Consider the following 26,513-nt stretch of genomic DNA (forward strand, 5'->3'; position numbering starts at 1 on the left):
AATCAATAGGCACGAAATCAATAAAGAAGTATTTAAAGTTAAAATGGAACTGAAACGCACTTGACCCTGATGTGTCATTTCCAGGCTTTTATCATGAAAAAGAGCAGAGGACTGGCACATAAACCTACGCACAAATATTGAGAAGCAAGAAAGATCACCATTCTGCTGTGTTGGGTGCTAGTTCTCTCTGAGTATGGTTAGTTTAAAGATGATTCAGTTCCTCATACACTACAACTGCTACAAATTCTCACGCCCCGCAACCCTTTCGCACTACTACACTTTCCACAGAGGTCGAGAACGGCATCTCTAGGATGCAGTACTCGAACATTCCACATTCTCCTTGTACTTTTTCCATTACGTCCACTCCGCTGTTTCTCATTTTTACAGGACTATGTTTCCCTATATCCTTTAAAATTAAAAGACTATTGGCTCTGCTGTGCTTTTAAGACTGATGTATAGGTAAATGACCTAAAATTAGTTGCCTATTCAAGGAAATGTATGCAACAAACCATTAAGTTAGGAATGAATTTAACAGGAATGCGAGTTCGGAAACTTCCTGATAACCATGAACAACACAAAACTGAATCCTTTTTCTCAAAAAAATGTGTTCATAATGAAATGTGTACGTCATGTTTTTTAAGAAAAGTAAGGGTTTTGTTCTGAGATATGGGCCCTTAAATAGATCAGAGTATTTCTAGCAATATTCCAGCAATCTCCTCAAACACCACCAGGTGTACTCTGACTACTGGGACATCATATATAAGAGTGAAGTGGTGGGGGAAGTAGTGTAGTGTGAAAGGTGTTTTAGACTCATTTCCTCTGCCCACCCCCCCCCCCCCCCCCCCCCGCCAGACAGAAGCCCAGTCCCAGTAAAGTGCCACAGCCCCATTTTCCCTCTCCTCACTCCAGCTCTGCCAGTGCTCAGATTTGAAAGAATGGGTGTAGAGATTGCATTCACGACTTTCCTTCTCCTGCTCTTCTACGCATACCGTCTCTGTTCTGCTCCTCACATGGCTCTGCAGGAAAAACGGATTTTAATTAGTAAGAAATAAGCAGGACACACGAAAGACTCCTTAAACTTTACACCAACAACTGCTACTACTGTTTTAACTCAGATGCTACACGTGACCATTTCTGTAGACAACTGAAAACCATACACTTAGGAACCCTACACTCTTTCATGTCGTGTCTGCTGAAATAGTGTGTGGATGAACACAAATACATAAAAGTATATTATTTTAACACGTATGAACATGTTTCATATGACAGCATGCTGCAGCTGATGCAGAGGTAATGTGAGTGTGAGTACTGCTGGGCCGGACCTGTGCAGATCAGGAATGCTCCTCAGCACTGCCACTGAAGGAGCGGCTCCGGATGTGGTTCCTCAGCTGCTCAATCAGCTCTGGGTTCTGCTGCTGAATCTGCTGAGCAAACTGCTGACCACTGAGAGACAGAATGAAAAAAGACATTTAAAGGAATAACTAACTACTGCAGGCCAGGAACAATCCGCAAGACGTACTGTTTGGAAATACTTTGACCACAACTTTGTGACCCTCACAATTTGGCTCTTGGGGCAGTCCTTCTTCCAACACATCCACTTGAAGAACGGTCTGTTCACTTGCTCCCTGATATATACCCCCCCCACCACCATCCTTTACAAGTCCCATTGTAGGCAGATCTCATATCATCATCTATTCTGCTTCACACACTTCATGGCTGCGGATTGTAACCAGGTAATCAGTGTTATTCACATGAAATGTAAGTGGTTTTAATCTTGTAGGTGATTGGTCTCTATATACGCTTGTAATGATGTAGACAACATTTTCTTTTGTTGCTGCTGGTCCCAGCACAGTACCAAATCTAGTTATCAGAATGGGGTTTTTCCTGACCTCATCTGCCGAATTAGACTCAATCAACGACTTGATTATAGTTTGGGGGTTCGATCACAGTGTATACACACACACACACACTATATGTACGAAGAAAAAAGCAACAAACCCTGTACAGATGTGTTAAACACTTGGTTATTGTTATCATTGAAGGAAACAAAAGGTTTGGCATCACGCTCATAAGTCAGTGACCTTTTTTTTGGTAACAGTAGAGACATGGAAAGACACTTACGCTTCAATGAGGCTGGAGATATCAGACAGACCTCCAACCCCTGCTGCTGGCCCTCCGACAGCGTTGGACATCATTCCTGACATTCTGCCCAGTAGCATGACAGGAGGAAGACACATTACACGATTCCCAGGTTGCTTTACATCTATAAACTGCTGGTAAGCAGCTCAGCAATTCGCTTTTAACACTGGCATAGTTATATCAGGGTAGAATTAGAGATACATTTACTAATTTATATACATTTAAGCATTTAAAATGTAAAAACTTAAACATGCTGCACTTACAGTTGTTGCACCTGCTGGTTCTGCATTACACTGGCAGCCTATGGACAGAGGACACATTTTTATTCTCCACAGAGAAGAGCAAATCCATTGACAACCCTCAATCCATAAGTTGTTTATCATAAAACTAGGGTTTTCAAGCTTTTGGGGCAGATGACCCACTGCAGCCCTTATCAATAATTACTGAAGAAAAATAAACAAAACAATGACCCCAAAACTGACATCATGGATGTTCTTCAACCTCTAGCTTTTTGACGCTAGGTTTACATTTTCCCCCATCATTTTAATTTACAGCTTCTTTACAATTTAATAGTTTGCATAGCAGCAAGTATCACTGCATCTACAGCTTCAGTGCATAACGAGGAAAACACATCATCACGTAGCAATTTCACATATCCAGTGGCCTTGAGGTTTCCATTGATGAAGAATGGCGCCACTATCTTTGTACCTCATATACCACACCATACCATCACGATGTGCAGCACCTGAAACTACGGATACTGGAAGCCTGTGCTAGCATTTCTCCTGCGGTGTTGCTATCAGTGTGTGAAGAGTGGGAGAAGAGGGTTGCATTGACAATCCAACAATCCAACAAGTTTGTTGTCAAAAACTTGTAAATAACTCATGAAAGAATAACGTTACATTAAAACTGAGCACACCATTGTTTTTCTTGTATTCCCAATGAGTTTGATGTGTCACATGACCCTCTTCCCATTGAAAAACAAAAGTTGGATCCAAAATGGCTGACTTCAAAATGGCCACCATGGTCACAACCCATCTTGAAAAGTTTCCCCCCTCCCATATAATGTGCCACAAACAGGAAGTTAATATCACCAACCACTCCCATTTTATTAAGGTGTATCCATATAAATGGCCCACCCTGTAGAACAAAACCTGGTGTGGATTGGCGTGGTAAATTTACAAGAGCAGAAAACAACATTCTTTCATTTGAATGAGAATAAATGGATCCGATTGTGGTCTATTTTTTCTAAAATTATAACAAAATATAAATGGCTGCTTGCGCTGTCTAAAACAAAATCAGCCAAACAACCATACGTGTAAGATGAGGGACAGCTGTAGAATCACGTAACATAATGAGTACTATACGTTGTAAATCTCAAAATGCTATATATTATAAACTCCATATATAATATATATATATATCTGCAACTTCTAATGAATTTTGATCTTGGAATATTATATGTTATTTTCATATAGATATAACATTCATATATTACATTATGAGAAAAAATACTTTTACATTATAAGTTAAATTACAGGGAAACTATTGAAATACAGGGTTCAACAACAAGTAGAAGTCTTTGAGCTTATCGGCCAGTCTATTCATTCATTCATTCATTCATTATCTGTAACCACTTATCCTGTTCAGGGTCGTGGTGGGTCCAGAGCCTACCTGGAATCATTGGGCACAAGGCGGGAATACACCCTGCCAGTCCTTCACAGGGCAACGCACACACTCACACATTCACTCACACACTCACACCTACGGACACTTTTGAGACGCCAATCCACCTACCAACGTGTGTTTTGGACTGTGGGAGGAAACCGGAGCTCCCAGAGGAAACCCATGCCGACACAGGGAGAACACACCACACTCCTCACAGACAGTCACCCGGAGGATACCCACGTGGACACGGGGAGAACACACCACACTCCTCACAGACAGTCACCCAGAGGAAACCCACGCAGACACAGGGAGAACACACCACACTCCTCACAGAGAGTCACCCGGAGGAAACCAACGCAGACACAGGGAGAACACACCACACTCCTCACAGACAGTCACCCGGTGCGGGAATCGAACCCACAACTTCCAGGTCCCTGGAGCTGTGTGACTGCGACCCTAACCTGCTGCACCACCGTGCCGCCCACCAGTCTATAAATTTGTAAAATAAATAAAATAGATTTGATTCGTTTCTTTTCCCAGTCCAATTTGTAAACCAGCCTTGTGTGAACCCTTCTTGTAAAGCCACTGCTTGAACTGGTCTGAGTGTAGTTGTACACTGGAAGCTCAGCTGTTTGGCAATACATCTACCAGTGATTCACTCAGCATATTCCCTGGTAGATAATTTGGTCACAACATCATTATGGGACACCAGTTCCAGGTTACATAACCCAGTTCCACTGATCATGCAGGAGTTTATTTCAGTCTACAATCATACAGAGGAGTGGAAATTCAACACACACACACACACACTGAGGTGTCTCCATCCAACACTCACACTGAGGAACCTAGAAAACATTAAAATCTGAAATGTGGACATTGGGGATCAGTAACAGTGTGAGAACTTGTGAGACACTGAACTTTTCCTGTGACCAGAATGGACCCCTGTTTGTGTTTTAGGGTGTTGTTTGTTACACTGGCCATTGTCCTCAAAAACAGTATCTGGTCACCACATATTATCTGTGAATACCAGCGGATCTTACCATGCTAATGAAGGCTGGGTTGTTGATGAGGCTGGCCATGTCAAAGCCCAGACCTGCAGCTGTCTGCAGACACATAAATTACCAAAGAAGTGGATATTTAACAGCACATTTTGGCTATATGTCTTCAACATACAACAGTGTGTGATCTATGTGTTTTAGTGACCTGTGTGAAATTCTTTGGTAAACATTTTGTAACATTAAGTCCATGAGTCCAATCTTGTTTACTCACTGGACTAGATGCTTCCTTCTTTTTTTGCTCAGCCACTTTCAGGTTGGATTTGTAGGTGTCATTTTCAGGGTCTAGGACCAGTGCCTTCTTGAAGTAAGAAATGGCCTCTGTGTACTTGCTCATGGAAGTCAGGGCCAACCTTGAAACAAACAAAAAAAGTTTTATTGTGAATTAACAACAAATGTAAATGCTATTACAATGCTATAACTGTATTTTGACACATTATGAAGCTAATGTAATTACTGCTCACCCCATTCTTCCGTAGGCCTTGCTGTACGTCGGATCAATGGCTATCGCCCTCTCGCAGTCTCCAGTAGCTTCTGTGTAATTTCCCAGTTTACTGTGTGCAGCGGCCCTGAGAAAAAACACATCATTGCGCATCATGCATTATTGAGGATTCAGCCCAGCTAACACTTTAGCTAGGGTTAACTTACGCTTTAGCTAGGTTTAGCTAACGCTTTAGCTAGGGTTAGCTAACGCTAACCTAAATAACTTTAATATACACTGAGATTTTTTCCAAAGCTATTCTCTCATATTGTTGTTTAGATGTTGATGGTGAAAAGTATTCAAGAGTTTGACCTTGTGACTATGAACACCATAGCATTTTAATTACATTGCTTTCTTACTCATCAAGAGCCCTGTGCTTTGTTTTGTGGGTTCTCCCCACCTGTTGCAGTAGTAGACAGCATTTCTTTGGTCCAGATGGATGGCTTTTGTGTAACATTCCACGGCACAGCTGTAATTCTCCTCCTTCATGTGGTTGTTCCCTGAGGATAAATAAATAGTTTCTTACTGCAGCAAAAAATTCATAACTCAAGTACACACAAGGCTACTCATACTCTAACCAATTACTGCTGCTTCAGCCTACACTGCTCTAGACACATACAAACGTTGTATTGTATATTTCTCCATTAAAAGCTTGGTTTTTTATTAAATGTTTTTGTTGACTCCACATACCTTCATTCTTCAACTGCTCGGCTCTCTCGATGTCCTCTGGAGATGGAGATGTCTCTTGTGATGTCACAATATCATTCTGTAGATTTAGATTAAAAAATAAATACATTATAAATAGGGGAAAAAATGATTGCTCCTGTAGACAAATGGGTTTCAAAAAATGAAACGCCATAAACAGCACATGGGGTACCTACAAAACCACACTACCAGGACCCCAGACTCCTCAAACTTGAAACAAGGGAATGTCTGGAGAGGGGAAGCTCCTACTTGGAGGAACAGGGCGGCTTTGCACTTAGCGAGAAAATGCCTCACACGCTGAGTGTCTAGAGGGTGGTAAACTAACTTGTGGAGCTAAGGGTTTATAGAAAGGTCTGACATTAATAGCATGTCCCTGAAGTGCATGTCATCACCTTGAGCAGGGAGTTCAGAAAGATCTCTCTGAGCGGCTGAGGAGCTGCAAGGTGACAGTCACTGGAGCTGATCTTAAAGGTGGTCTCCAAACATTGTATTGCAACTGTAAAAGGAAGGCAGAAGATATTTGACATTCTCCAAGCTATTTACATCCAATAACAGTAACTCAACTAATACTCGATGGTAAAATACTCACAAAAATTATTAAATCAAGTAGTGACTTAAATAAATTATTTGTGCCAAATCCAACCAAGGTCCCTTTCTTATCACTATTCTCACAGCAGTAATGTTGACCAGCTTACAGCTTTTATATGACACTGGACCGTGTCACAGTGAACTAATGAGACCTGATGTTAGAGCAGTGCGTTGAGACTTTATAAATACAGTACATGAGCTCACAGCTTCAGTTTACAGTGTTCAGATCCAAGGTCAGCAACTACAAAACAGCCTTAAGGCTTAGCAGTGACCAGAATATTATGTCCAGTTGTATAAACAAATTTTACAAAAGTGTAAGGTCTATGACTTTCAATGTTTGAAATATGAGGCAGCCTTACCTTCGAGGCTTTCCTGTTCATCTGAGTTTAGTGACCCACAGTGTGTCTGGTCTCTGAGGAACTGCACTATGGAATACGCCAGGCGCTTCTCCACTGCCATTTTGTCTGTGAACAACTGAAAGCGAAAGATTTTCTAAACAAATTAGATGCCACTCTAGCCAGCTTTGTCTCTCATTAAAGAACCCGGGTCTTTGTTTGGTTCTGAAACTGTGATTCATTTCTACGTGATCATTTCCAACCTTTATATATATGTTACAGGGAGTTGTGAATAAAATATAGGTTTTCAGGACATGGAAACCCAACAATAGAAGTATCAGTTCACCTGAGTTAAAGTGAAACCACCTGAAGGTGTTATGTCGGGTTCCTGATTACCTTCTGAAAAATGTCTCACACTGACCCACTGACCATGAATTGCCCAGACGGCTCTGAAGGCAATTCTCCACCACAACTATTCTAAGCACTGCCCTCTGATCCTCAGCTGGTCTTGTCTGGCTCTCCATGGCTTTATTTATGTCCCAGACTTATGTTCCATACAGGCATGCTATAGCTATCCCAGGGTTTCCAAACAGGCCTCTGGACATTAATCAGAGCCCTTTACAGAACTGGGTGATTGTAAAACCATGCTTCATTTAGTTTTTCCCCTGGTTAAATATCCATTAAGTGCAGGTCATTCATTTTCCAGGAGATATTTCTGAAGATATTAGATATAAAATATTCCACTTATATTGAGAAGCTAATATCTGCTAATGAAGTGAAACTAGAATATTTTTAAAATGATTGAAAAACTATGTGGGGCGGCACGGTGGAGCAGCAGGGAGTGTCGCAGTCACACAGCTCCAGGGGCCTGGAGGTTGTGGGTTCGATTCCTGCTCCGGGTGACTGTCTGTGAGGAGTGTGGTGTGTTTTCCCTGTGTCTGCGTGGGTTTCCTCCGGGTGACTTTCTGTGAGGAGTGTGGTGTGTTCTCCCTGTGTCTGCATGGGTTTCCTCTGGGTGACTTTCTGTGAGGAGTGTGGTGTGTACTCCCTGTGTCTGCATGGGTTTCCTCCGGGTGACTTTCTGTGAGGAGTGTGGTGTGTTCTCCCTGTGTCTGCATGGGTTTCCTCTCGGTGACTTTCTGTGAGGAGTGTGGTGTGTTCTCCCTGTGTCTGTGTGGGTTTCCTCCAGGTGACTGTCTGTAAGGAGTTGGTGTGTTCTCCCTGTGTCTGCATAGGTTTCCTCTGGGTGACTTTCTGTGAGGAGTGTGGGGTGTACTCCCTGTGTCTGCATGGGTTTCCTCCGGGTGCTCCGGTTACCTCCCACAGTCAAAAACACACGTTGGTAGGTGCAGTGGCGACTAAAAAGTATCTGCAGGTGTGTGTCTGAGTGAATGTGTGTGTGTGTGTGTCTGTGTTGCCCTGGGAAGGTCTGGCGCCCCCTCCAGGGTGTATTCCCGTCTTGCGCCCAATGATTCCAGGTAGGTTCTGGACCGACTGTGACCCTGAACTGAATAAGCACTTACAGACAATGAATGAATGAAAAACTATGTGATTAAAATGGGATAGAATCAGAAAGTGATAGTGAACGCAACATAACTGTTCCCATCTCATGTGCAGTACTTAGTTTTTATTTCTGCGAAATAGGAGAAAATTATTCACCCCCCTCCCTCAGATCTGAACAAATGAAAAAGTGTTTCACTGTCAGAAGGCAACTCACAGACCTATGGGTCAAAAAAAGTGGCATGGTAAAGAAGCTGTTACTCAGAAAAGGAAATAGTAAAGAGGAACTTAAGCAAAACAAATAAAGAAGACAATGTATTCGCAGCAACGAGGGCTGACCCATGAGCCCAGACCTCAACATCACAGGATGTGTTTGGGGTCATGAAGTTTGGGAAGGGCAGAAAATGGAACCAAACTGTAACACTGAACTCTCAAGATGTAGGAATAATCTATGCTCATTTAGTTGAAAAAGTGAAAGCAGGTCTTTGGAACAGAATGGAAGCTGTTTCCAAGGAAAAATTAAATGATGAAATTTGAATGCTGCTTGTTAAAGCCTTTGGTGATTGTCCATTCAATACATGTCTCCTAATGAATGACCTGTCAACTCAGGATGTTTTGACTGAAAATGAACTCCTGCACAGTACAGTACGTGACAGACTACATTCTGTCCATTGCATTACTCCATACATAACGCAGAAAGCATTTGCAGTTAATTATATAATAGGTGACTAAATGAATCAGAAGCTAGATGCCACCAAATCAGATATTAAAAAAAAGAGTAATAAGAGTAATGGCAGGGCTAGCTTATAATATCACACATCCAATATGACAATATGATACACAAAAAGCACCTTATCAATCATGTGCTGGATATCAATAGCTACACATTATCTATGATGCAGTTATGTGATGTAACGCACACTGGGCAATGGAGCAGTTTGTCCTACAAACTGCCACATCTTATCTAATGCATAACCAACAGCCTACCATACAATAACCACATTTAATGTATTTCAGGTCACTGTGAACACATCAACACAGCAGATGACGTTTACAGTGATTTAAGAACACGCCTGAGAAATGGCAGCAAAACAACAGTCTTTGAGAAAGGCGTCAGAGAAGTAGCAATAATAGACCTCAGTCATAAAAACAATCTCCTCCACTGCTGAATATTTTGCATCACGAAAATGACTTTAACAGCTATGTGTTGTTGTTGATGCTACAGACGCCCTCCTACCTGCTCAAATCCCCAGCAGAGAGAGGAGAGGGAGAGACCATACACAGAGAAACCCACAACAGCGTCACCACAGCACCGAACACAGCGAGTGAGCGACGCGCATGCGCCAAATCCAGACCATCCAGCTTACTGAGTAAATGAATCGATTCCCGATGTTATAATTGATTGATTCCCATGCCAAGTCAACTTGCTTAATATATATTACGGATATTATCACACATATTATCAACGCTTATTATTTTTGTTTGCAATTACGTGCTTGTGGTTACATAGATTTATTTTGGAATTTTTGATGGTCCAAATGAGAATAATATCTTTGGCTTACTATGTTTGTCTGTGGCATCTCCTTTTTGAATGACACAGTAAGAAATAACATTACATTTTTCAAACTGTACCGAGAATGTGTTTGGGCCAGTATTATTTGAGGACTGTTAAATTTCAGAATATGGCACATTACAAGTCTGATGCTCGACATTTACTTTAACATTGTTTTTAAAATTGCTATATTATACACCATGCCACTTCAAACCACAAACCACAAAACCCGGAGGAAACCCACGCGGACACGGGGAGAACACATCACACTCCTCACAGACAGTCACCCGGAGGAAACCCACGCGGACACGGGGAGAACACACCACACTCCTCACAGACAGTCACCCGGAGGAAACCCACGCGGACACGGGGAGAACACATCACACTCCTCACAGACAGTCACCCGGAGGAAACCCACGCAGACACAGGGAGAACACACCACACTCCTCACAGTCACCCGGAGGAAACCCACGCAGACACAGGGAGAACACACCACACTCCTCACAGACAGTCACCCGGAGGAAACCCACGCAGACACTGGGAGAACACACCACACTCCTCACAGACAGTCACCCGGAGCACTCCTCACGGACTGCCACCGTGCCACTCTATACATTGGTCTGAACAAATACAAGGAAATGTTTTATGTTATGACCTAGTAAAATCTTGAAACCTTAATATTCTAATTTTAAGACACTTCCAAACGTTTCGACCGCTCCTGTATCGGTTCAGGTGATTCATTAAAAAGAACCGAGTCTTAAACTTTGACTCTTTACGATTGGGATGTGTGTCCTCAGCATGTTTGTGGTTCGAGCCCGTTTCTGCAGGTATTGTGAAATGTTGTTTTGCAAAGGAATCTCACAGAATTATATTTTATCATCGTTTAATCCGTCTGCGTTCTGCAATTTCGCGTTTTCCTTTTCTAACGCAATATAGCTTCAGAAACATCACTAGCCTAAGCTAACTGATGATTAGCTAAGGCAGAATCCCAAATGTCTCCATGCTCCCTTCATATTTCACTTCTTTGGGAAAAAATAATCGTTTTACACCCAGTATTTACAATAATAATGGATAGTGGATCAGTGCCGATTATGGATGATTATTAAAAGACCTTCTGTTAGAGCTTTAAGGCATTATTTGAGTGTAAAGCATAAACTTTAGTGCACTACACAGGGATTAAGGAGCTATATGAGATACAGCCTCTGTCAAGTGTCTCATAAGAAACGTTTTCAACGTTTGTAGTCAGTCTGTAGAATCGTGATTTCCGTTACCTCCCATTATTAGCTACATGAACTGTTTACAGCTGAAGCAGAAGTGTTAGAGCAGCTGAACTCCACTGAGAGTCACCAAGCAGGCAGTTTGTGTTGTGACAACGTTGTCTCAATGTTGTATAGGCCCTAACATCCAGCCAACGTTGCCCAAGCTTCAGCTGGTTACACTGCAGCAGCATATAAACATTGCCTCAATGTTTGAAATCAGAATTAGGACAACAACTAAGTGGTATTGTATAAGGCAAAGATTTCTCAGTTAATCAGAAAACCTAACCCCACTGCAACATTGAATTGATGTTGATATACCAGTGTTCACATACCAAAATAACAGCACAGTGTTATAACACTGTCAAAAGAGTTGTAGCAGCACTAAGCGCCTGGAGGATGGATTTAGAATATGATCTAGATTCTTCTCTCGTTGGTTTACACTTAAGTTAACCATATGCACAAATCATTACCCAAGTGATGAGCTTTAAATATACTTTCCTTTAAAGATTTGTAGTAACATGTGACACTTGAATCTGCTTGTATCAGTGCTTTACACTTTTATTAGGTATTAGATGAATTTATATTATTGTATAATGATTTTAATAGGACTTGAAATATTGTTATTTTATATACAATCTCATATATTTTAAAGACTGAGCAGAGTCTATAAGAATTCTTTATTAAATACAGCTGAATTTTCACTTAAAGTCCATGACAATGTAAAGTGTGCAGTGAATTGTCTTGATGAACACACCCTTGGGTCTTCTGTCCCCAAATCAGAATCTGTGAATGAGAAGCCAGAGAAAACGGAAGCTGTAGATAAGAAGCCAGCTTCAGCCTTTAGAAATAAAAGCTGACTAATCTAATAGCCATGTGTGGATCAGGTTATAAGCTTTGGAGAGAGGTATCATGTTCCTGTCACCATACTTTCACGGTCACTGAGGTGGTCATGCTGCTGTCCGTGTAGGCTCTCTGTGGGCAGCTGTGAGGAGCTCAGCTTTCTGCCATCGGGAGTTTATTATCTGTTTGTCTAAGTGTTAAAAATAACAGTAGACGTTGCTTCAGACCACGACCCTGACATGGATAAGCGGCAAAGAAGATGATGATGATGATGATGATGACGTTTCCTCAGTCGTCCGAAGACTGGATTCAACAGGTTTGGTCCCTGCTCAGTTTGAGCATTGGCTGATGACAGGGTTGCACTTCCATCACTGTTCTTTAGTCTAGCGTCTCAGGGTCACACTGGATTTGCAACTTCAGCTGTAATTCTGATGGTGTTAATATAAGTTTTAATGTTACCTGTACTGTGCTTTTTTCCCCCTTAAAGTGTTTTCCACTGCAGGTCGAGGCTCAGGATGACCCTTCTGAACGGATTAGACATTTCAGCCAGAAGTTGTTCAAACTCCGCTGACAACAGGAACAGTCTGAGATGGGATCTTAGCCCAGAGCAGATAAAGCACAGGACAGAGAGGCTGATCCAGCGAATAAAGCAAGCCTACGACTCTGTTGGCTCTGTAGACATTGGGAATGTGTGTGTTGAAAACACACTCCAGGTCCTGGCTGATGCTAAACTGGATTATTCCGGTGAGTCAGTGCAATCGGACAGACACTGGATGGTCAGGCTGTAAGATACGGGCAAAAAATTGGAACTTTTCGGCATCACTTTGTGGCAGGCTTTATTTAAATAGCAGTGGGGAATGCATTATGTGATATGCCTCAACACTGATTCAAATATTTGAGTTTTGAATTGCATGAATACCATGATTCAGATAACTTTGCTATAAATACTGCCGGCTTTCTATTAAATACAAAGACTAACAAGCCAGTGTATAATTTAAAGCACTTCATTAAAAGACGTTCGCTTTCCTTCTCTGTTCTTGTGAATTCTGTGCACGCAGCTTCGCGGCATGTCCTGGATTTTCCTCAGTACGTGTCTCCGTGCAAAGAGGTGCGATCTGCGAGCACAGAGGCAGACAAGCAGCTGTCTGAGTTCGATGTGGAAATGAGCATGAGATCGGACGTGTTCCAGAGGCTTATAGCCCTGCAGGTATTGACAGACGCAGTGCTGAAACGAGATAGAGATCTCTCCAGGGTGTTTACTTTTAATTGCCTTGTTATAAACAATCCAACGCTGGGGCACGCTTGAGTTACGCATAGAGATGAGGGCGGATGTGTCCCAGAAGTGAAAAAAGATAGTGCAGTCTCCTCTGCACTGTGTATAATACAAATGTCAGTTATGTTCCACACAGGTCTCTTGGGTCCAGCCACTGGTTTAAAGATTCTTAACTTGTTAAAGGGGCTAGCAAAGCTGCACATATGATTCAGATAAAGTCTCTGCCCTTGTTGCCATCTGGCATTAATTTGCATTTTGGTGTATGGACAGTACGTGAAGACACAGATCTCTAAATCCACCTTCAGAGGTGATCAAAGACACACATGGCAAGAACATCCCAATGTGCTTCAGAAGGAAGCATAATCAACTGCGTCATAGCTTCTTTTTTTATCTCCTCTTCCATTATTGAGAGGACTGCCTTAGTATTTCATGCAGTTTAAATGTTCGTAAACAAGAGAGACTCATGGTTGATGTTTGTGGTACTTGGTCTTCATTAACGTATTGCTTCTACTATAAAACCGTATTTTGTTGATGTGTTTGATACGAATTGTCTGCTGTTTTGACCATTAGTTCTTCTGAGATGGTCCTGCGGTCTCTCCAGAGTATTTACTGCCCTTTAATTGAGTTGTTATGAACAGTCCAACTAATGTTACTGAGATCTGAGAGTGCTGGAACTGTTTCCACACTCAGAGGAACATCTGACCTCAGTTACACTCACAGTACAGGAGTGTGTGGTTGGCCTGCGGTCAAAATCTTGTCTTTATTCTTTGAAGAGGACATGAACAGTTCGTCCCTTTGGACGTAAATTAAAGCCGTTTTTGTGGTTTCTCGTTCTGTTTTCCTAGGAGAGACAGCCCACTGGTTTATTACCCGAGTCTAAGAGATTAATGGAGAGATTAATAAAAGTAGGGAGACGCAACGGACTACATCTGTCTGCACAAGTACAAGAAGTGAGGTTATAGATGTGGATATTCATATTCTTTCTTACTGTTACCTTGGTGCATAGCACGTTTCATTAAATACTCATTACAGTTTTCATTAGCTTGTGCTATGTTTTTAATTTTGTTAGTTTTCATCGTCGTTTTTGTTGTTTCATCCTGTAGGAAATCAAAAAGCTCTCCAAGCAAATAAGTGAACTTTCCATTGATTTCAACCAAAATGTGAATGAAGAAAACACAGTTCTGATATTTTCTCCAGAGGAGTTAGGTAAACATGTCTGTATCGGTCACTGGTCCTACCAGTGTGTGCCTGCCATGTAACAGTAATGAAGGCAAACAAACGTTTTCTCACTTCGTCTGATTTGCCCTAAAGGTGGCCTTGCAGACAGCTACACAAATGGTCTGGAAAGAGCAGAGGATGGACGCTACAAGGTTACTCTGGCATACCCCCACTATTTTCCATTGATGAAGAGATGCCATGTTCCAGAGACAAGAAGAATGATGGAGAAAGCCTTCCACAGCAGGTGTAAAGATGTGAGCATTGCAGCTGGTGTTGTACTTTGTTTTGCATTTGATTATAGATGGATAAGTATAGTGGCACGGTGGGGCAGCAGGTAGTGTCGCAGTCACACAGCTCCAGGGGCCTGGAGGTTGTGGGTTCGATTCCCGCTCCAGGTGACTGTCGGTGAGGAGTGTGGTGTGTTCTCCCTGTGTCTGCATGGGTTTCCTCTGGGTGACTGTCTGTGAAGAGTGTGGTGAGTTCTCCCTGTGTCTGTGCCTCCGGGTGCTCCGGTTTCCTCCCACAGTCCTTCACTGTGTTGCCCAGTGAAGGACTGGCACCCCCTCCAGGGTGTATTCCTACCTTGCGCCCAATGATTCCAGGTAGGCTCTGGATCCACTGGGACCCTGACCTGGATAAGCGGTAATAATGCATAATGAATGAATGAAGTATAGCAGCAATATCTAACCTTTTTAATCATTGTTTCTAACTTGGAATCTAACCTGGTGTTGGTACAGAGTCTTTAAAGGCAGATGTCTTTCTTTGGTTGGCAGGTGAACACAGGAATTCTTGAACAGCTCATTGAGTTGCGGGCAAAGATGGCTAAACTTCTTGGGTTTAGCAGCCATACAGACTATGTGCTGGAGATGAACATGGCCAAGGACTCCAAAAATGTAGCTCGGTTCCTTGGTAAATTCTACCAGTCACATCTACTTTGTCCCCATTTTGAATAGGGTTTATTTACTGTAGAATCAGTTCAGACTGGATATATTAGGGTAAGAGTGAAAGAGTGCAGTCTGTATTATTTTTCATATGTTATTTAGAGTAAGATAAACCTGAGCAGCATAGAGATATAAATATGAATGTGTGTTTCTTGTAAAATAGTGAGTAACAGCACTACCCCCTATATATCAGATTAGGATTTGATTTCCATCTCAGGCCAAATCATGTTATACCAGTAAGAGTCCTTGGGCTAAAAGAAGTGTCTGCCAAATGCTATAAATACAAATACACAGAAAACCACGGACTAAATTACACATGTGTTTATATTTTATTTCCAGATGAGCTTTATGAGAAACTGAAGCCCGTGGGTGTGAAGGAGAGGCAGTACCTGCTGTCTCTCAAACAAGCCGAGTGTCGGAGGAGGGGGCTGGATTTTGACGGTCAGTTGCATGCATGGGACATGCCCTATTACATGAACCAGGTGGAGCAGGTGAAGTTCTCCGTGGATAAGGACAAGCTCCTAGAGTACTTTCCTCTGGAGGTGGTGATGCAGGGCCTCCTGAGAATTTACGAAGATCTGCTCGGGCTGCAGTTCAAACAGGTTGCGAATCCTCACGTGTGGCACGAGAGTGTGAAGCTCTACACGGTCCTGGACTCCTCCACAGGAGAGGACATAGGGCAGTTTTATCTGGACTTACATCCCAGGTACATGTTTTATGGAATTAAGAAGGTTTGAAAGGGCAGAGATGGGTGGTGTAATTAAACATATTGTTAGTACATATTTTTCTATATCATTTCATTTCTATGTCAAGAATTTCCCGGGTACTGGCCATCTTGCGGCCGACGATTTGACCCTGAACAGGATGCTGTTACCCAGACATAGTAGACGTTGGCTCATTATATTAACTAGATTTACCCTGCCTTTTTGTTGTATTCATCAGGGAAGGTAAATATGGGCACGCTGCCTGTTTTGGACTGCAGCCTGGCTGCCTGGGGCCTGATGGGATTCGTAGACTCCCAGTGGCAGCTATGGTGGCAAACTTCACCAAACCAACAAAGACTTGGCCGTCCCTACTGCAGCACCATGAGGTGGAGACCTTCTTCCACGAGTTTGGACACGTCATGCACGAACTGTGCTCTCGGGTGTGTTACGTAAGAGTATTTTAAAAGAGTTAACGCTGATCAGAAGCAATCTAATGGTGTTATATGATAATGGCACATTTTGTAAAATCTTCCTGTAGTGTCCACTGATTATTAGTTACAAAGAAACAACAGTGATAGCTTTATTCACTACTACAAGAACTACTTTATTTGGTGGATGAAATGACATCACAACATCAGGTTGTCACACAGCTACAGGGGCCTTGAGGTTGTGGGTTTGATTCCCGCTCTGGGTGACTGTCTGTGAGGAGTTGGTGTGTTCTCCCTGTGTCTGCGTGGGTTTCCTCCGGGTGACTGTCTGTGAGGAGTGTGGTGTGTTCTCCGTGTGTTCGCGTGGGTTTCCTCCGGGTGATTGTCTGTGAGGAGTGTGGTGTGTTCTCCCTGTGTCTGCGTGGGTTTCCTCCGGGTGACTGTCTGTGAGGAGTGTGGTGTGTTCTCCCTGTGTCTGCGTGGGTTTCCTCTGGGTGACTGTCTGTGAGGAGTGTGGTGTGTTCTCCCTGTGTCTGCGTGGGTTTCCTCCGGGTGACTGTATGTGAGGAGTGTGGTGTGTTCTCCCTGTGTCTGCGTGGGTTTCCTCCGGGTGACTGTCTGTGAGGAGTTGGTGTGTTCTCTCTGTGTCTGCGTGGGTTTCCTCCGGGTGACTGTCTGTGAGGAGTGTGGTGTGTTCTCCCTGTGTCTGCGTGGGTTTCCTCCGGGTGACTGTCTGTGAGGAGTGTGGTGTGTTCTCCCTGTGTCTGTGTGGGTTTCCTCCGGGTGACTGTCTGTGAGGAGTGTGGTGTGTTCTCCCTGTGTCTGCATGGGTTTCCTCCGGGTGACTGTCTGTGAGGAGTGTGGTGTGTTCTCCGTGTGTTCGCGTGGGTTTCCTCCGGGTGATTGTCTGTGAGGAGTGTGGTGTGTTCTCCCTGTGTCTGCGTGGGTTTCCTCCGGGTGACTGTCTGTGAGGAGTGTGGTGTGTTCTCCCTGTGTCTGCGTGGGTTTCCTCTGGGTGACTGTCTGTGAGGAGTGTGGTGTGTTCTCCCTGTGTCTGCGTGGGTTTCCTCCGGGTGACTGTATGTGAGGAGTGTGGTGTGTTCTCCCTGTGTCTGCGTGGGTTTCCTCCGGGTGACTGTCTGTGAGGAGTTGGTGTGTTCTCTCTGTGTCTGCGTGGGTTTCCTCCGGGTGACTGTCTGTGAGGAGTGTGGTGTGTTCTCCCTGTGTCTGCGTGGGTTTCCTCCGGGTGACTGTCTGTGAGGAGTGTGGTGTGTTCTCCCTGTGTCTGTGTGGGTTTCCTCCGGGTGACTGTCTGTGAGGAGTGTGGTGTGTTCTCCCTGTGTCTGCATGGGTTTCCTCCGGGTGACTGTCTGTGAGGAGTTGGTGTGTTCTCCCTGTGTCTGCTTGGGTTTCCTCCAGGTGCTCTGGTTTCCTCCCACTGTCCAAAAACACACGTTGGTAGGTGGATTGGCGACTCAAAAGCATCCGTAGGTGTGAGTGGGTGAGTGAATGTGTGAGTGTGATACACCCTCCAGGTAGTATCACACTCACACAATTATTCCAGGTAGGTTCTGGACCCACCGTGACCCTGAATTGGATAAGTGGTTACAGATAATGAATGAATGAATGAAACTGAATTACTATATGACCATTAAAAATGTTCTAGGTTTTTTTGACTTTATGTTCTTCTTCACTTATTACACAATTAATTCTCATGCTCTGTGGTGTTTCTTTAATCATTATTCAGACTCACTATGCAGAGTTCAGCGGGACTTTGGTGGAGACAGACTTTGTAGAGGTGCCGTCTCAGATGCTGGAGAACTGGGTGTGGGAGAAAGAGCCACTCAGGAGAATGTCCCGTCACTACAAAGATGGAAGCCCCATCCCTGATGACATGCTGAACAAACTCATCTCGTCCAGAGTGGCCAACACCGGTCTGCTTTTCCTCTCCATATTTAAACTTAACACTTCAGCTGTAGACAGGCTACCAATATCTCAAATCTAATGTTCAGCCAACACCTTGGGAATAGTTTTTACTTATTGAGTCATACGTTGTCATATTTGTGGGCTGTAAATGCAAAATATGATCACAAGTTTTGAATTACTTATTTTATTTTATGAATTCCAGCTAAACCTGTGTGATTCCTCTAGCTGTTAATAATCCGGAATATGTTTTTTTCTGATGGTGCTTGTCAACAGGTCTGATGAACCTCAGGCAGATTGTACTAAGTAAAGTGGACCAAGTGCTCCACACTAAGGCCTCTGCTGACACTGCCGCAGAGTTTGCCAAACACTGCAAGGAAATCCTGGGCATCCCGGCCACACCTGGTAGTAAACTAATAATGACCCTATACTGGTTTCAGTGCAGGCCTCTCTCTCACTGTGGCTCTCAAGATTAACACTTAAGTCCATGTGATTTTGGGCTGCAATTTTAATTGCATAAAATGCAACCATTTAAAAATGTAATATGCCCCAGAAAATACTATAGTTGGACAATATTAATCAATATCTAAAATTGAATTAAAGTTAACTGCCTTATAATAATTAATAACAAAATAATTAAAATCATATTCAACTTCTAGCCACTATACACTTGTATACACAGCAAATATAAATATTTTACTGTGCTCAATAATTATGGGTTAAAGTCCATAATAATTCATGGATTAAATTAGTTAAATGGTATTAAATGCTAAACTAAGAAATGTCATATCCACAGTCTTAACCCACAGTGTGGCTCATGTTTAAAAACAGCTGTGATGAGTCTGGGACTGTTTTTTTCACAGGGACAAACATGACGGCAAGTTTTAGTCATTTGGCCGGAGGCTATGACGGTCAGTACTACAGCTACCTCTGGAGTGAAGTCTACTCTATGGACATCTTTTTTAGCCGCTTCAAGGAGGAAGGAATCATGAACCCAAAGGTGCTGTTCTTGTTTGGCTCTTCCTGTCTGACTTTGAATGACTTTAAATAGAAAATAGTGTTGTTGTTGTGTGTATGTCATATAATCCAGGTCTCAGTAAGCACAATTTTGATTAACCTGCATAATTACATTAAGAACAGAACACATCATTTGATTCAAACTTAAGGCAGAACAAACATTAAAAAAAACAAAGGGAAATTCACAATATCCCTGCAAACTGAAAGGGTTCCAATGTAAACAAAGTCTTACAGAGCAGTTTGGTGTAGAATGCTCTGTTCCAAACTTAGAGTCACATTTGTTTAGCAGTTGTGTGTGAGGTCAGTCATCCAAAGCCTTTCATTCCTTCAAAAGCTCCCTCACTGAAACCTGTTTCATGAAAAGCTTATAAAATTAGTCCCTTAGAAAATGTATTTCATCAGATTTACCACTTTTTACCATAAATTATTAACGGTGGAACAGCAGGTAGTGTCTCTGTCTCACAGCTTCAGGGACCTGGAGGTTGGGTTTGATTTGAGGAGTGTGGTGTGTTCTCCCTGTGTCTGCGTGGGTTTCCTCCGAGTGACTGTCTGTGAGGAGTGTGGTGTGTTCTCCCTGTGTCTGTGAGGGTTTCCTCCGGGTGACTGTCTGTGAGGAGTGTGGTGTGTTCTCTCTGTGTCTGTGTGGCTTTCCCCCGGTTGACTGTCTGTGAGGAGTGTGGTGTGTTTTCCCTCTATCTGTGGTGTGAGTGTTTGAGTTAAAGTGTGTGTGTCTGTGTTGCCCTGTGAAGGACTGGCGCCCCCTCCAGGGTGTATTCCTGCATAGCGCTCAATGATTATGATTATATTATGTAAATAATATAACTCCTATTCTAAGTTTGCCAGTTTCACTGAACTATTTCACAGAAAAACATTGAGTGATTTACAATGATAAAGTTATGTGTTATGTTTTTAAAAACCCAGTAGATTTCCACAGGGACATGTGGTTCTTCACCAAACTTGCTGTTTCCTTGTACAGTACTTGAACGATGAAGGCCGGTTTGTTTCCTTGCAGGTGGGTAAGGAATATAGGAGCGTGATCTTGGAGGCTGGAGGCTCAGTGGATGGAATGGAGATGCTGAGAAGGTTTTTGGACCGTGAGCCATGTCAGGATGCTTTTTTCCAGTGTAAAGGACTGGCCTGGATAGAAAATGGACTGAATTATTGACTTGATATTTATTATAGTATTAAATAGAATGCTTTATTCGTGTGATATGTATTTTAATTTTGTTTACTGATACTGCTTTTTTTATTAGTTCTATTAGTTTGTATAATGTAAGTCCAGATTTACCCGTCTTTTTCACATTGGAATGATTAAAAATGTTTATACCGTACTGATATTTACTCAACAAATGTAAATATAAAGATATGCAGCTTCTGTTTCTGATTGAGTCGATCTGCATGTCTGTCATCCTCACCTCAATACTTTATCTGTGAATAATATGTTGAATTTGTCATATAAACCTTTTATTGTATCTTTTATATCAGATAACTTTGGAGTCCTTTTATACACTGTGTCCATAGGTTCATAGACAACCCTTAATAATTATTGAATTACAATACTTTAGCCTGCAGTCTTTGTAAACACCGACATGTGGCTGTGTGCAGTCTTTTATAATCTTCAAGCAAAAGCATTAAAGTAAATAGCACACTCTGAGAGAGCTGCATCAAAGCATTATGTAAAAACGCTTCATTCCAAGTGTATATCCCTCAACAATGTGATGTTGGGCAGGAGAAGTACATATTCTGGAGTAATGGAGCACATCCTAATACTTTTGAAATTGGGTGGAGTGATATTCATGATCCAGAACTAACTTCCAATAACAGTTCCTCATCTCACTAATGTTATTATGGCACAGAAATGTTCCAGCACCTGAGGCACCAAGTAATAGTTATGCCTGATTCGGCCACTAGATGGAGACAAGTCACTGAGCTCAACCAGAGCCCGAGACACATGTTGGTGATCTTCTGCTGTACTGCATCACTTGCAAAGCCCAACAGCATTTAACGTTCCGCTGTTAGGCTGCTGTATTCTGTGTAAAAGGCAGGAATGTTTCACATTAAGAATGCAGCTTTGTCTGTAGTTTTTCAAAGGCTGAATTTACTTATAACACTTATAACACAGCTGGGATTGTACGTACCAAATAGCATTTTAATTTAATTAACATAAACATTTTAAAACAAATTCTCGTTATTTCCTATTAGTAAACAGGCTGTTCATTTGATCTAGATGGCATGTGGATGTCAGCACGTGAAATGTAAATGGCCCACATGCCACTAAATACATCTGTCACACTTCTGGCAAAGTTAGGGTTTTCCTGGTGATTGCAATCTGGGTGTGAGGCCCTAAATGTGGAACACAAATTTTAATGCTATGGCTTCTGACAACATGTGGAGCTAATATTGTGTTTATCTGGCCTTCATGTGGCAATTGGGAGGGGTCCACACAACTGCCATCATTCAGTGGAGCAAATAGGCCAGTGATAATGGGGGACATGGGCCATGCCTGGGCCAGAATCTTTTTTGATATTGGGGTGTAGCTTTTAAAACTGAAAAACATAAATACACCCTGTTTGGACTGGAGGTTCTTTACTGTGATTCATTCCAAAATCAGTTCAGGTTGAAACTTGAGCTTTAAATGCTGAAGCTACACTGCTGTTAGCTGAAATGGAACTTACTTGTTGAGTATGGACTGGAGGAGTGGGAGAGTGTTCTACAAAGCAGGATTTTCTTAGCCAGATAACGTCAGCCCAAAGTTTAGGACTGTCCAAAAAAAATGTCCCTCTACTCTTTTCCTATTGGACAGGCTTGGGTTTATGCTTAATTTATCTTTCTAAATGGAACAATGCTGCTTTCTGTAATATCTGCCAGATTTTTAAAAGTGGCAGAATTTAAATAACACTTAAATATAGAATTATATTTAAAGCAACACTAGGTAAAATGTAATATTTGTGCTCTTGTAACCCATCACCACAGTTCATTCATTCCCTGTAACTGCTTATCCAATTCAGGCTCGTGGTGGGCTCAGAGCCTACCTGGAATCATTGGGCGCAAGGCGGGAATACACCCTGGAGGGGGCACCAGTCCTTCACAGGGCAACACAGACACTCAACACATTCGGACACTTATTGAGTCGCCAATCCACCTACCAACGTGTGTTTTTGGACTGTGGGAGGAAACCCACGCTGACACGGGGAGAACACACGAACAGCGGGAATCGAACCCACAACCTGCTGCGCCACCGTGCCGCCCTCCATCCTGAAATTCAGTTTTACAGCACTGTCCTAAAATCCTACTTGCCTACAAATGTTACGTAGTGCAGTTGCTGAAGTGCTGAGCCTGGAGTAGCAATGACAGAGGTCCTACGATATTCTCTCTATTGCAGGTCAGTGAAGTATCACAATGATTTTGAAGCTGTAATTTTAAAAATAGGAAAATACACCTAGTGTCACTTTAAATGATAAGCCCATTTATCACTTTTTAAAACGAGTTTGGTTACAGTGTTAACTTTAAAGTTTAAGAACATACTCAAAATATATCTTCAAAAACTGTTAAATTCTCTTAAGTTATAAGGAGAAACCAGGCTGCTTAATGATTGTGACGCATTAGAGCGCAGCCAATCAGAACGGAGCTCATTTACATTACAATGGTCTCAACGGCGCGGTAACAACAACAACGTTTAACTTTAAAGGGGAAATGATAAACCGTCATATACCAATTCTGACTGTATATTTGGGAAATAACTTTGTTTTTAAAGAAGAAAATTAAATGAGAGTCTGAATTGGGACGTGAATCATTAACAGAATGAGTCGATTCATTTAAGGTGGAACGGAGCGGATTCGAGGAAGGAGCTACAGTAAAATGAAGCAACCGATTCTTGTCTCGAAGAAATGAGGTCAACCAAACGCTCTGTGTTAAAGTTGAGCCCACCCCCTTGGGCCTGGCTCATTGGTGTGAATGAGAAATGGGAGGAGAGCTGGCGGTTTCTATTGGGTTTTACAGCGTGTCTGTCGGAGAGAGTGGTGGATTGAGGCCAATCAGGTTTTAGTGCCCCTCTTTAGTCCCCTTTCTCTGCTGTGCTTTAGTGCTCCACTGTTGAAAGTGCCTGCTCTGCACTGCATCCCTCCTCCTACTTCTGCTGGACTCCCCACGTTCTCAACAGAGTCTGAGAGTGTAGTTTTACACCGTCTCCTTCATTTCTGCTCATTTTCACCCTTTTAACGGACACAGAAAAGGGGATGTGAGGCTTAAAAACATCTGGGTGCGGCGAGAGAAGGGAAAAAAGAAGAGGATTTCTGGTTTGGGGGATTCTTTGGTTGCTTTTTCCTTCTCTATTTTTGTTGTCGTTGTAGGAGCTTTAATTTTGGGGGCTCTTATTTCCTTCCTCCAGCTGAAATCCTTGACTTAAAAGCCGAAGCCGCGGTTTTTGGGTCTCTTTTTTTTGTGAAGAAAGGCGACTTAAGCAACTTAACTTTCTCTTCTGTGAAAGGGAGAGTGGGTTCTAGATAATGGAGAATGCTAAAGTGCTTTAGCCTCCGAGCTCAACACCAGCATCAAGCCTTCGTCTCTCTCTGAGTCTCCTCTCTCTCTCTCTCTCTCTCTCTCTCTCTCTCTCTCTACCTCTCTCTACCTCGGGTGCTGTTGTGGACAACTCACATGGATTTAGCCGCTCGGTTTTTCGTGTAAATGAACGGAGAGAGAGACACCGAAGGAGGTTAAAAAAAAAAAAAGGTAAGGTCGCCTCACGTTGAATCATTTCAGTTTGTTTTTAGTTCGTCCTTCAGCTGCTTCCTTGTTTGCAAATCGTGTTACAGTAAAGATAGAGATCCTGTTTTTGTCCTGCTCTGGGTTTTTTGTCCTCTGTTTATGTCATGTGCAGTGGGAATAAATGGACTGCAGACGGTGCTTTGTGTCTGGACAGGTGAAATAAAATAAATAAGAAGAGGTTTATACGGAAATGTTTACTGCTGTCATCCATTCCGCGGCTCTTCACACTCTGAGGCACCGAGACGCTCAGTTACCATTACGTTAGAGTCGAGGAAATGGTCTTTTGGGTTAAACATGAGTTGTTTTCCTTCCGTTAAAAACAGGGCTTTCTTGAACGTCTTTAAATTCAGTGTGGGGCATTTGCTGTTTCTACACTGGAGCTTCGTTACTGATTGATTTGAATGGACGCTGGGGTCCTGGCAGTGGAAACATGTCCATGTTTTTTTTTTAACTGTATTCTCGAATTCCTTTATTTAAATTCAGATTTATTTTTTCAGCTACAGCGGGACTTGGTTTTTTTTTTCTTACTGTGAAAATGGACTGCAGGGTTTTTTTTTAAAATATGTTTACAGTCCCTAGTCCCCTGTTGGTTGTTTACTGTTTCTACACTGGAGCGTCATTATTGATGGTCATTAACATTAATGGACACTATAGCGCAGAATAACCCGGCGTATCTTTGCTGTAGAATTCGAATTTTCCGTTTCTACTTATGTCCTAGAATTCGAATTTTCCGTTTCCCTTTGTGTTCAGGAATGTATTTTTTAGGTTTAAACCTGGTGTATGTGACTGGGTGCAACTGTGGTGTGTGGAATTCCGTTAATTCAGTTATATTTTAAAATTTGAAATTCTGTTATATTTTAGTGGGATATACCATAATTTTTGTTTTTTATTGAGTTTGTTTCCACTATGGAAATATATTCAGATTAGTTTTTTTATTTCAATTCACTTGTTTTTCAGCATTATAAAATAAAATTAGATTTTGTTAATGTTATTTTTTCTTAATCTCAAACTTGGGTGATTTGGCGAGAATGAAAATAACATCACAATACCTAATAACATTTTCCTTTTTAGTTTTTTAGCGCATCATACTATTTCTTTATTAAGGTTTGATTTAGTGGAAAAGACCTGAAAAAAAAAACAAATACAAGCTGTGCCATATTTGTTTTGCTAATTTTTACAAAAACTGTCAAAAACTGTACATACAATCATTTCTATTTGAGGATTGACATTACGCACAAATCCAATTAGGACTAATTATGTACTTATTTTAATAAACCCAGGTGGTAGTGTGCTTTCAGTGCTGACGATACACACAGCATGCTCAGAAAAATACATCTACCAAAAAATAGACGTATCATAATAATAATAATAATAACAAATATCATACTGCCCAACCCTCTTAAAGCATTGAAAAATATGCCAGATTATTGTTTTTTATTTTTTATTATTGTATGATCTGATTGCTATTCAGATCTCTATTCACTGACAGTTGTCACATTTGAACTCATTGATTAGTCATCACATTGATTCAGGGCATCTACGTTTCTCATTTCTTGTCTTGTCTGTACCGAGAGATCATGGTCATTTCCCCACTGTGCTTTTGGATTTCCCCCTGCATTGACTAATAAGATTAGTGTCTCTGCCACAGCATGAGCTTTGATGTATAACTGAGACACTGTGGACATTCTGGACACAAACGGCTTGCCCCTGGATCAGGCCTCTAGTTCAGAATAAAATGCCAGCACTAGAACACGTTACAGTGATGGAGAGACTGTCAGCAGTGTAAATGCTTTATATCTGTAATGTGGCGTTATTGGTTGTAGGTAATGGCATCGGGGACAGTCGGGTAAATTTGATTTGTGACCGTTGGCTCAAAGGGACGGTTTCAGCAGGTGATGAATTGAGCTAATGGGATAAGGCAGGTTCAGGAGGATTATTGCCACTTGGTACGCTCAGCCTCTCTCTGGCTAATCCCTACTTTCTACATCCGCTGTCCAGACAGAGCAACAGATCATGAGTAACCAGACCTTATTGCCATGTAAAGTCAGTAATGTGTCCCAGGCTGGTCCTTTTGTGTGTGTGTGTGTGTGTGTGTGTGTGAAGGCACTGGGTGGGCTAAAGGC

General features: G+C 42.2%; 3 protein-coding genes across 7 annotated transcripts in view; 2 read left to right on the top strand and 1 right to left on the bottom strand.

Moving 5' to 3' along the window:
• Positions 1-871: 871 nt before the first annotated feature.
• sgtb (small glutamine rich tetratricopeptide repeat co-chaperone beta) lies at positions 872-9,795 on the bottom strand. Of its 2 annotated transcripts, none has more exons than XM_066651478.1 (12): positions 9,709-9,795; positions 6,996-7,110; positions 6,441-6,544; positions 6,034-6,109; positions 5,744-5,843; positions 5,327-5,431; positions 5,077-5,215; positions 4,848-4,910; positions 2,403-2,440; positions 2,122-2,205; positions 1,323-1,443; positions 872-1,016 (listed from the first exon to the last, which is right to left on the bottom strand). In XM_066651478.1, the coding sequence occupies exons 2-11, from the start codon at positions 7,093-7,095 to the stop codon at positions 1,332-1,334; spliced, it is 921 nt and encodes a 306-aa protein (XP_066507575.1). In that variant the 5' UTR covers positions 7,096-7,110; positions 9,709-9,795; the 3' UTR covers positions 872-1,016; positions 1,323-1,331. The 2 variants fall into 2 exon arrangements, with proteins under 2 accessions (XP_066507575.1, XP_066507576.1); XM_066651479.1 differs by lacking the exon at positions 9,709-9,795 and adding an exon at positions 7,368-7,410.
• A 174-nt stretch (positions 9,796-9,969) lies between these two features.
• On the top strand, positions 9,970-21,206 carry nln (neurolysin (metallopeptidase M3 family)). Of its 2 annotated transcripts, none has more exons than XM_066651228.1 (13): positions 9,970-10,070; positions 12,625-12,866; positions 13,181-13,329; positions 14,241-14,345; positions 14,499-14,601; positions 14,707-14,867; positions 15,387-15,522; positions 15,894-16,260; positions 16,497-16,698; positions 18,434-18,620; positions 18,886-19,014; positions 19,473-19,609; positions 20,639-21,206. In XM_066651228.1, exons 1-13 carry the CDS (start codon positions 10,063-10,065, stop codon positions 20,789-20,791), a joined length of 2,079 nt encoding a protein of 692 aa, XP_066507325.1. In that variant the 5' UTR covers positions 9,970-10,062; the 3' UTR covers positions 20,792-21,206. The 2 variants fall into 2 exon arrangements, with proteins under 2 accessions (XP_066507325.1, XP_066507324.1); XM_066651227.1 differs by lacking the exon at positions 9,970-10,070 and adding an exon at positions 10,736-10,850 and having other exon boundaries at positions 12,610-12,866.
• Positions 21,207-23,693: 2,487 nt separating this feature from the next.
• erbin (erbb2 interacting protein) overlaps positions 23,694-26,513 on the top strand; it is an 88,045-nt gene continuing 85,225 nt past the window's right edge. For all 3 annotated transcript variants that reach the window (XM_066650401.1, XM_066650402.1, XM_066650403.1), the window contains exon 1: positions 23,694-24,354. The gene's annotated coding sequence lies outside the window, so the exon portion shown is untranslated. The remainder of the gene's footprint in view (positions 24,355-26,513) is intronic.

The sequence above is a fragment of the Hoplias malabaricus genome, chromosome 18, assembly GCF_029633855.1.
Source record: "Hoplias malabaricus isolate fHopMal1 chromosome 18, fHopMal1.hap1, whole genome shotgun sequence".
Classification (NCBI taxonomy): domain Eukaryota; kingdom Metazoa; phylum Chordata; class Actinopteri; order Characiformes; family Erythrinidae; genus Hoplias; species Hoplias malabaricus.

What these genes read in the sequence shown, in the direction of transcription:
- sgtb (XM_066651478.1), bottom strand. Translation starts at nt 7,095, where the DNA reads ATGGCAGTGGAGAAGCGCCTGGCGTATTCCATAGTGCAGTTCCTCAGA. An exon ending in TGAACAGGAAAGCCTCGAAG is followed by an intron (nt 6,545 to 6,995) that starts GTAAGGCTGCCT and finishes TTCCTTTTACAG; the next exon opens with TTGCAATACAATGTTTGGAG. An exon ending in AAGGCCTACGGAAGAATGGG is followed by an intron (nt 5,216 to 5,326) that starts GTGAGCAGTAAT and finishes GTTTGTTTCAAG; the next exon opens with GTTGGCCCTGACTTCCATGA.
- nln (XM_066651227.1), top strand. Translation starts at nt 10,807, where the DNA reads ATGTGTGTCCTCAGCATGTTTGTGGTTCGAGCCCGTTTCTGCAG. An exon ending in ATTTTCTCCAGAGGAGTTAG is followed by an intron (nt 14,602 to 14,706) that starts GTAAACATGTCT and finishes TTTGCCCTAAAG; the next exon opens with GTGGCCTTGCAGACAGCTAC. An exon ending in GTCCAGAGTGGCCAACACCG is followed by an intron (nt 18,621 to 18,885) that starts GTCTGCTTTTCC and finishes GCTTGTCAACAG; the next exon opens with GTCTGATGAACCTCAGGCAG.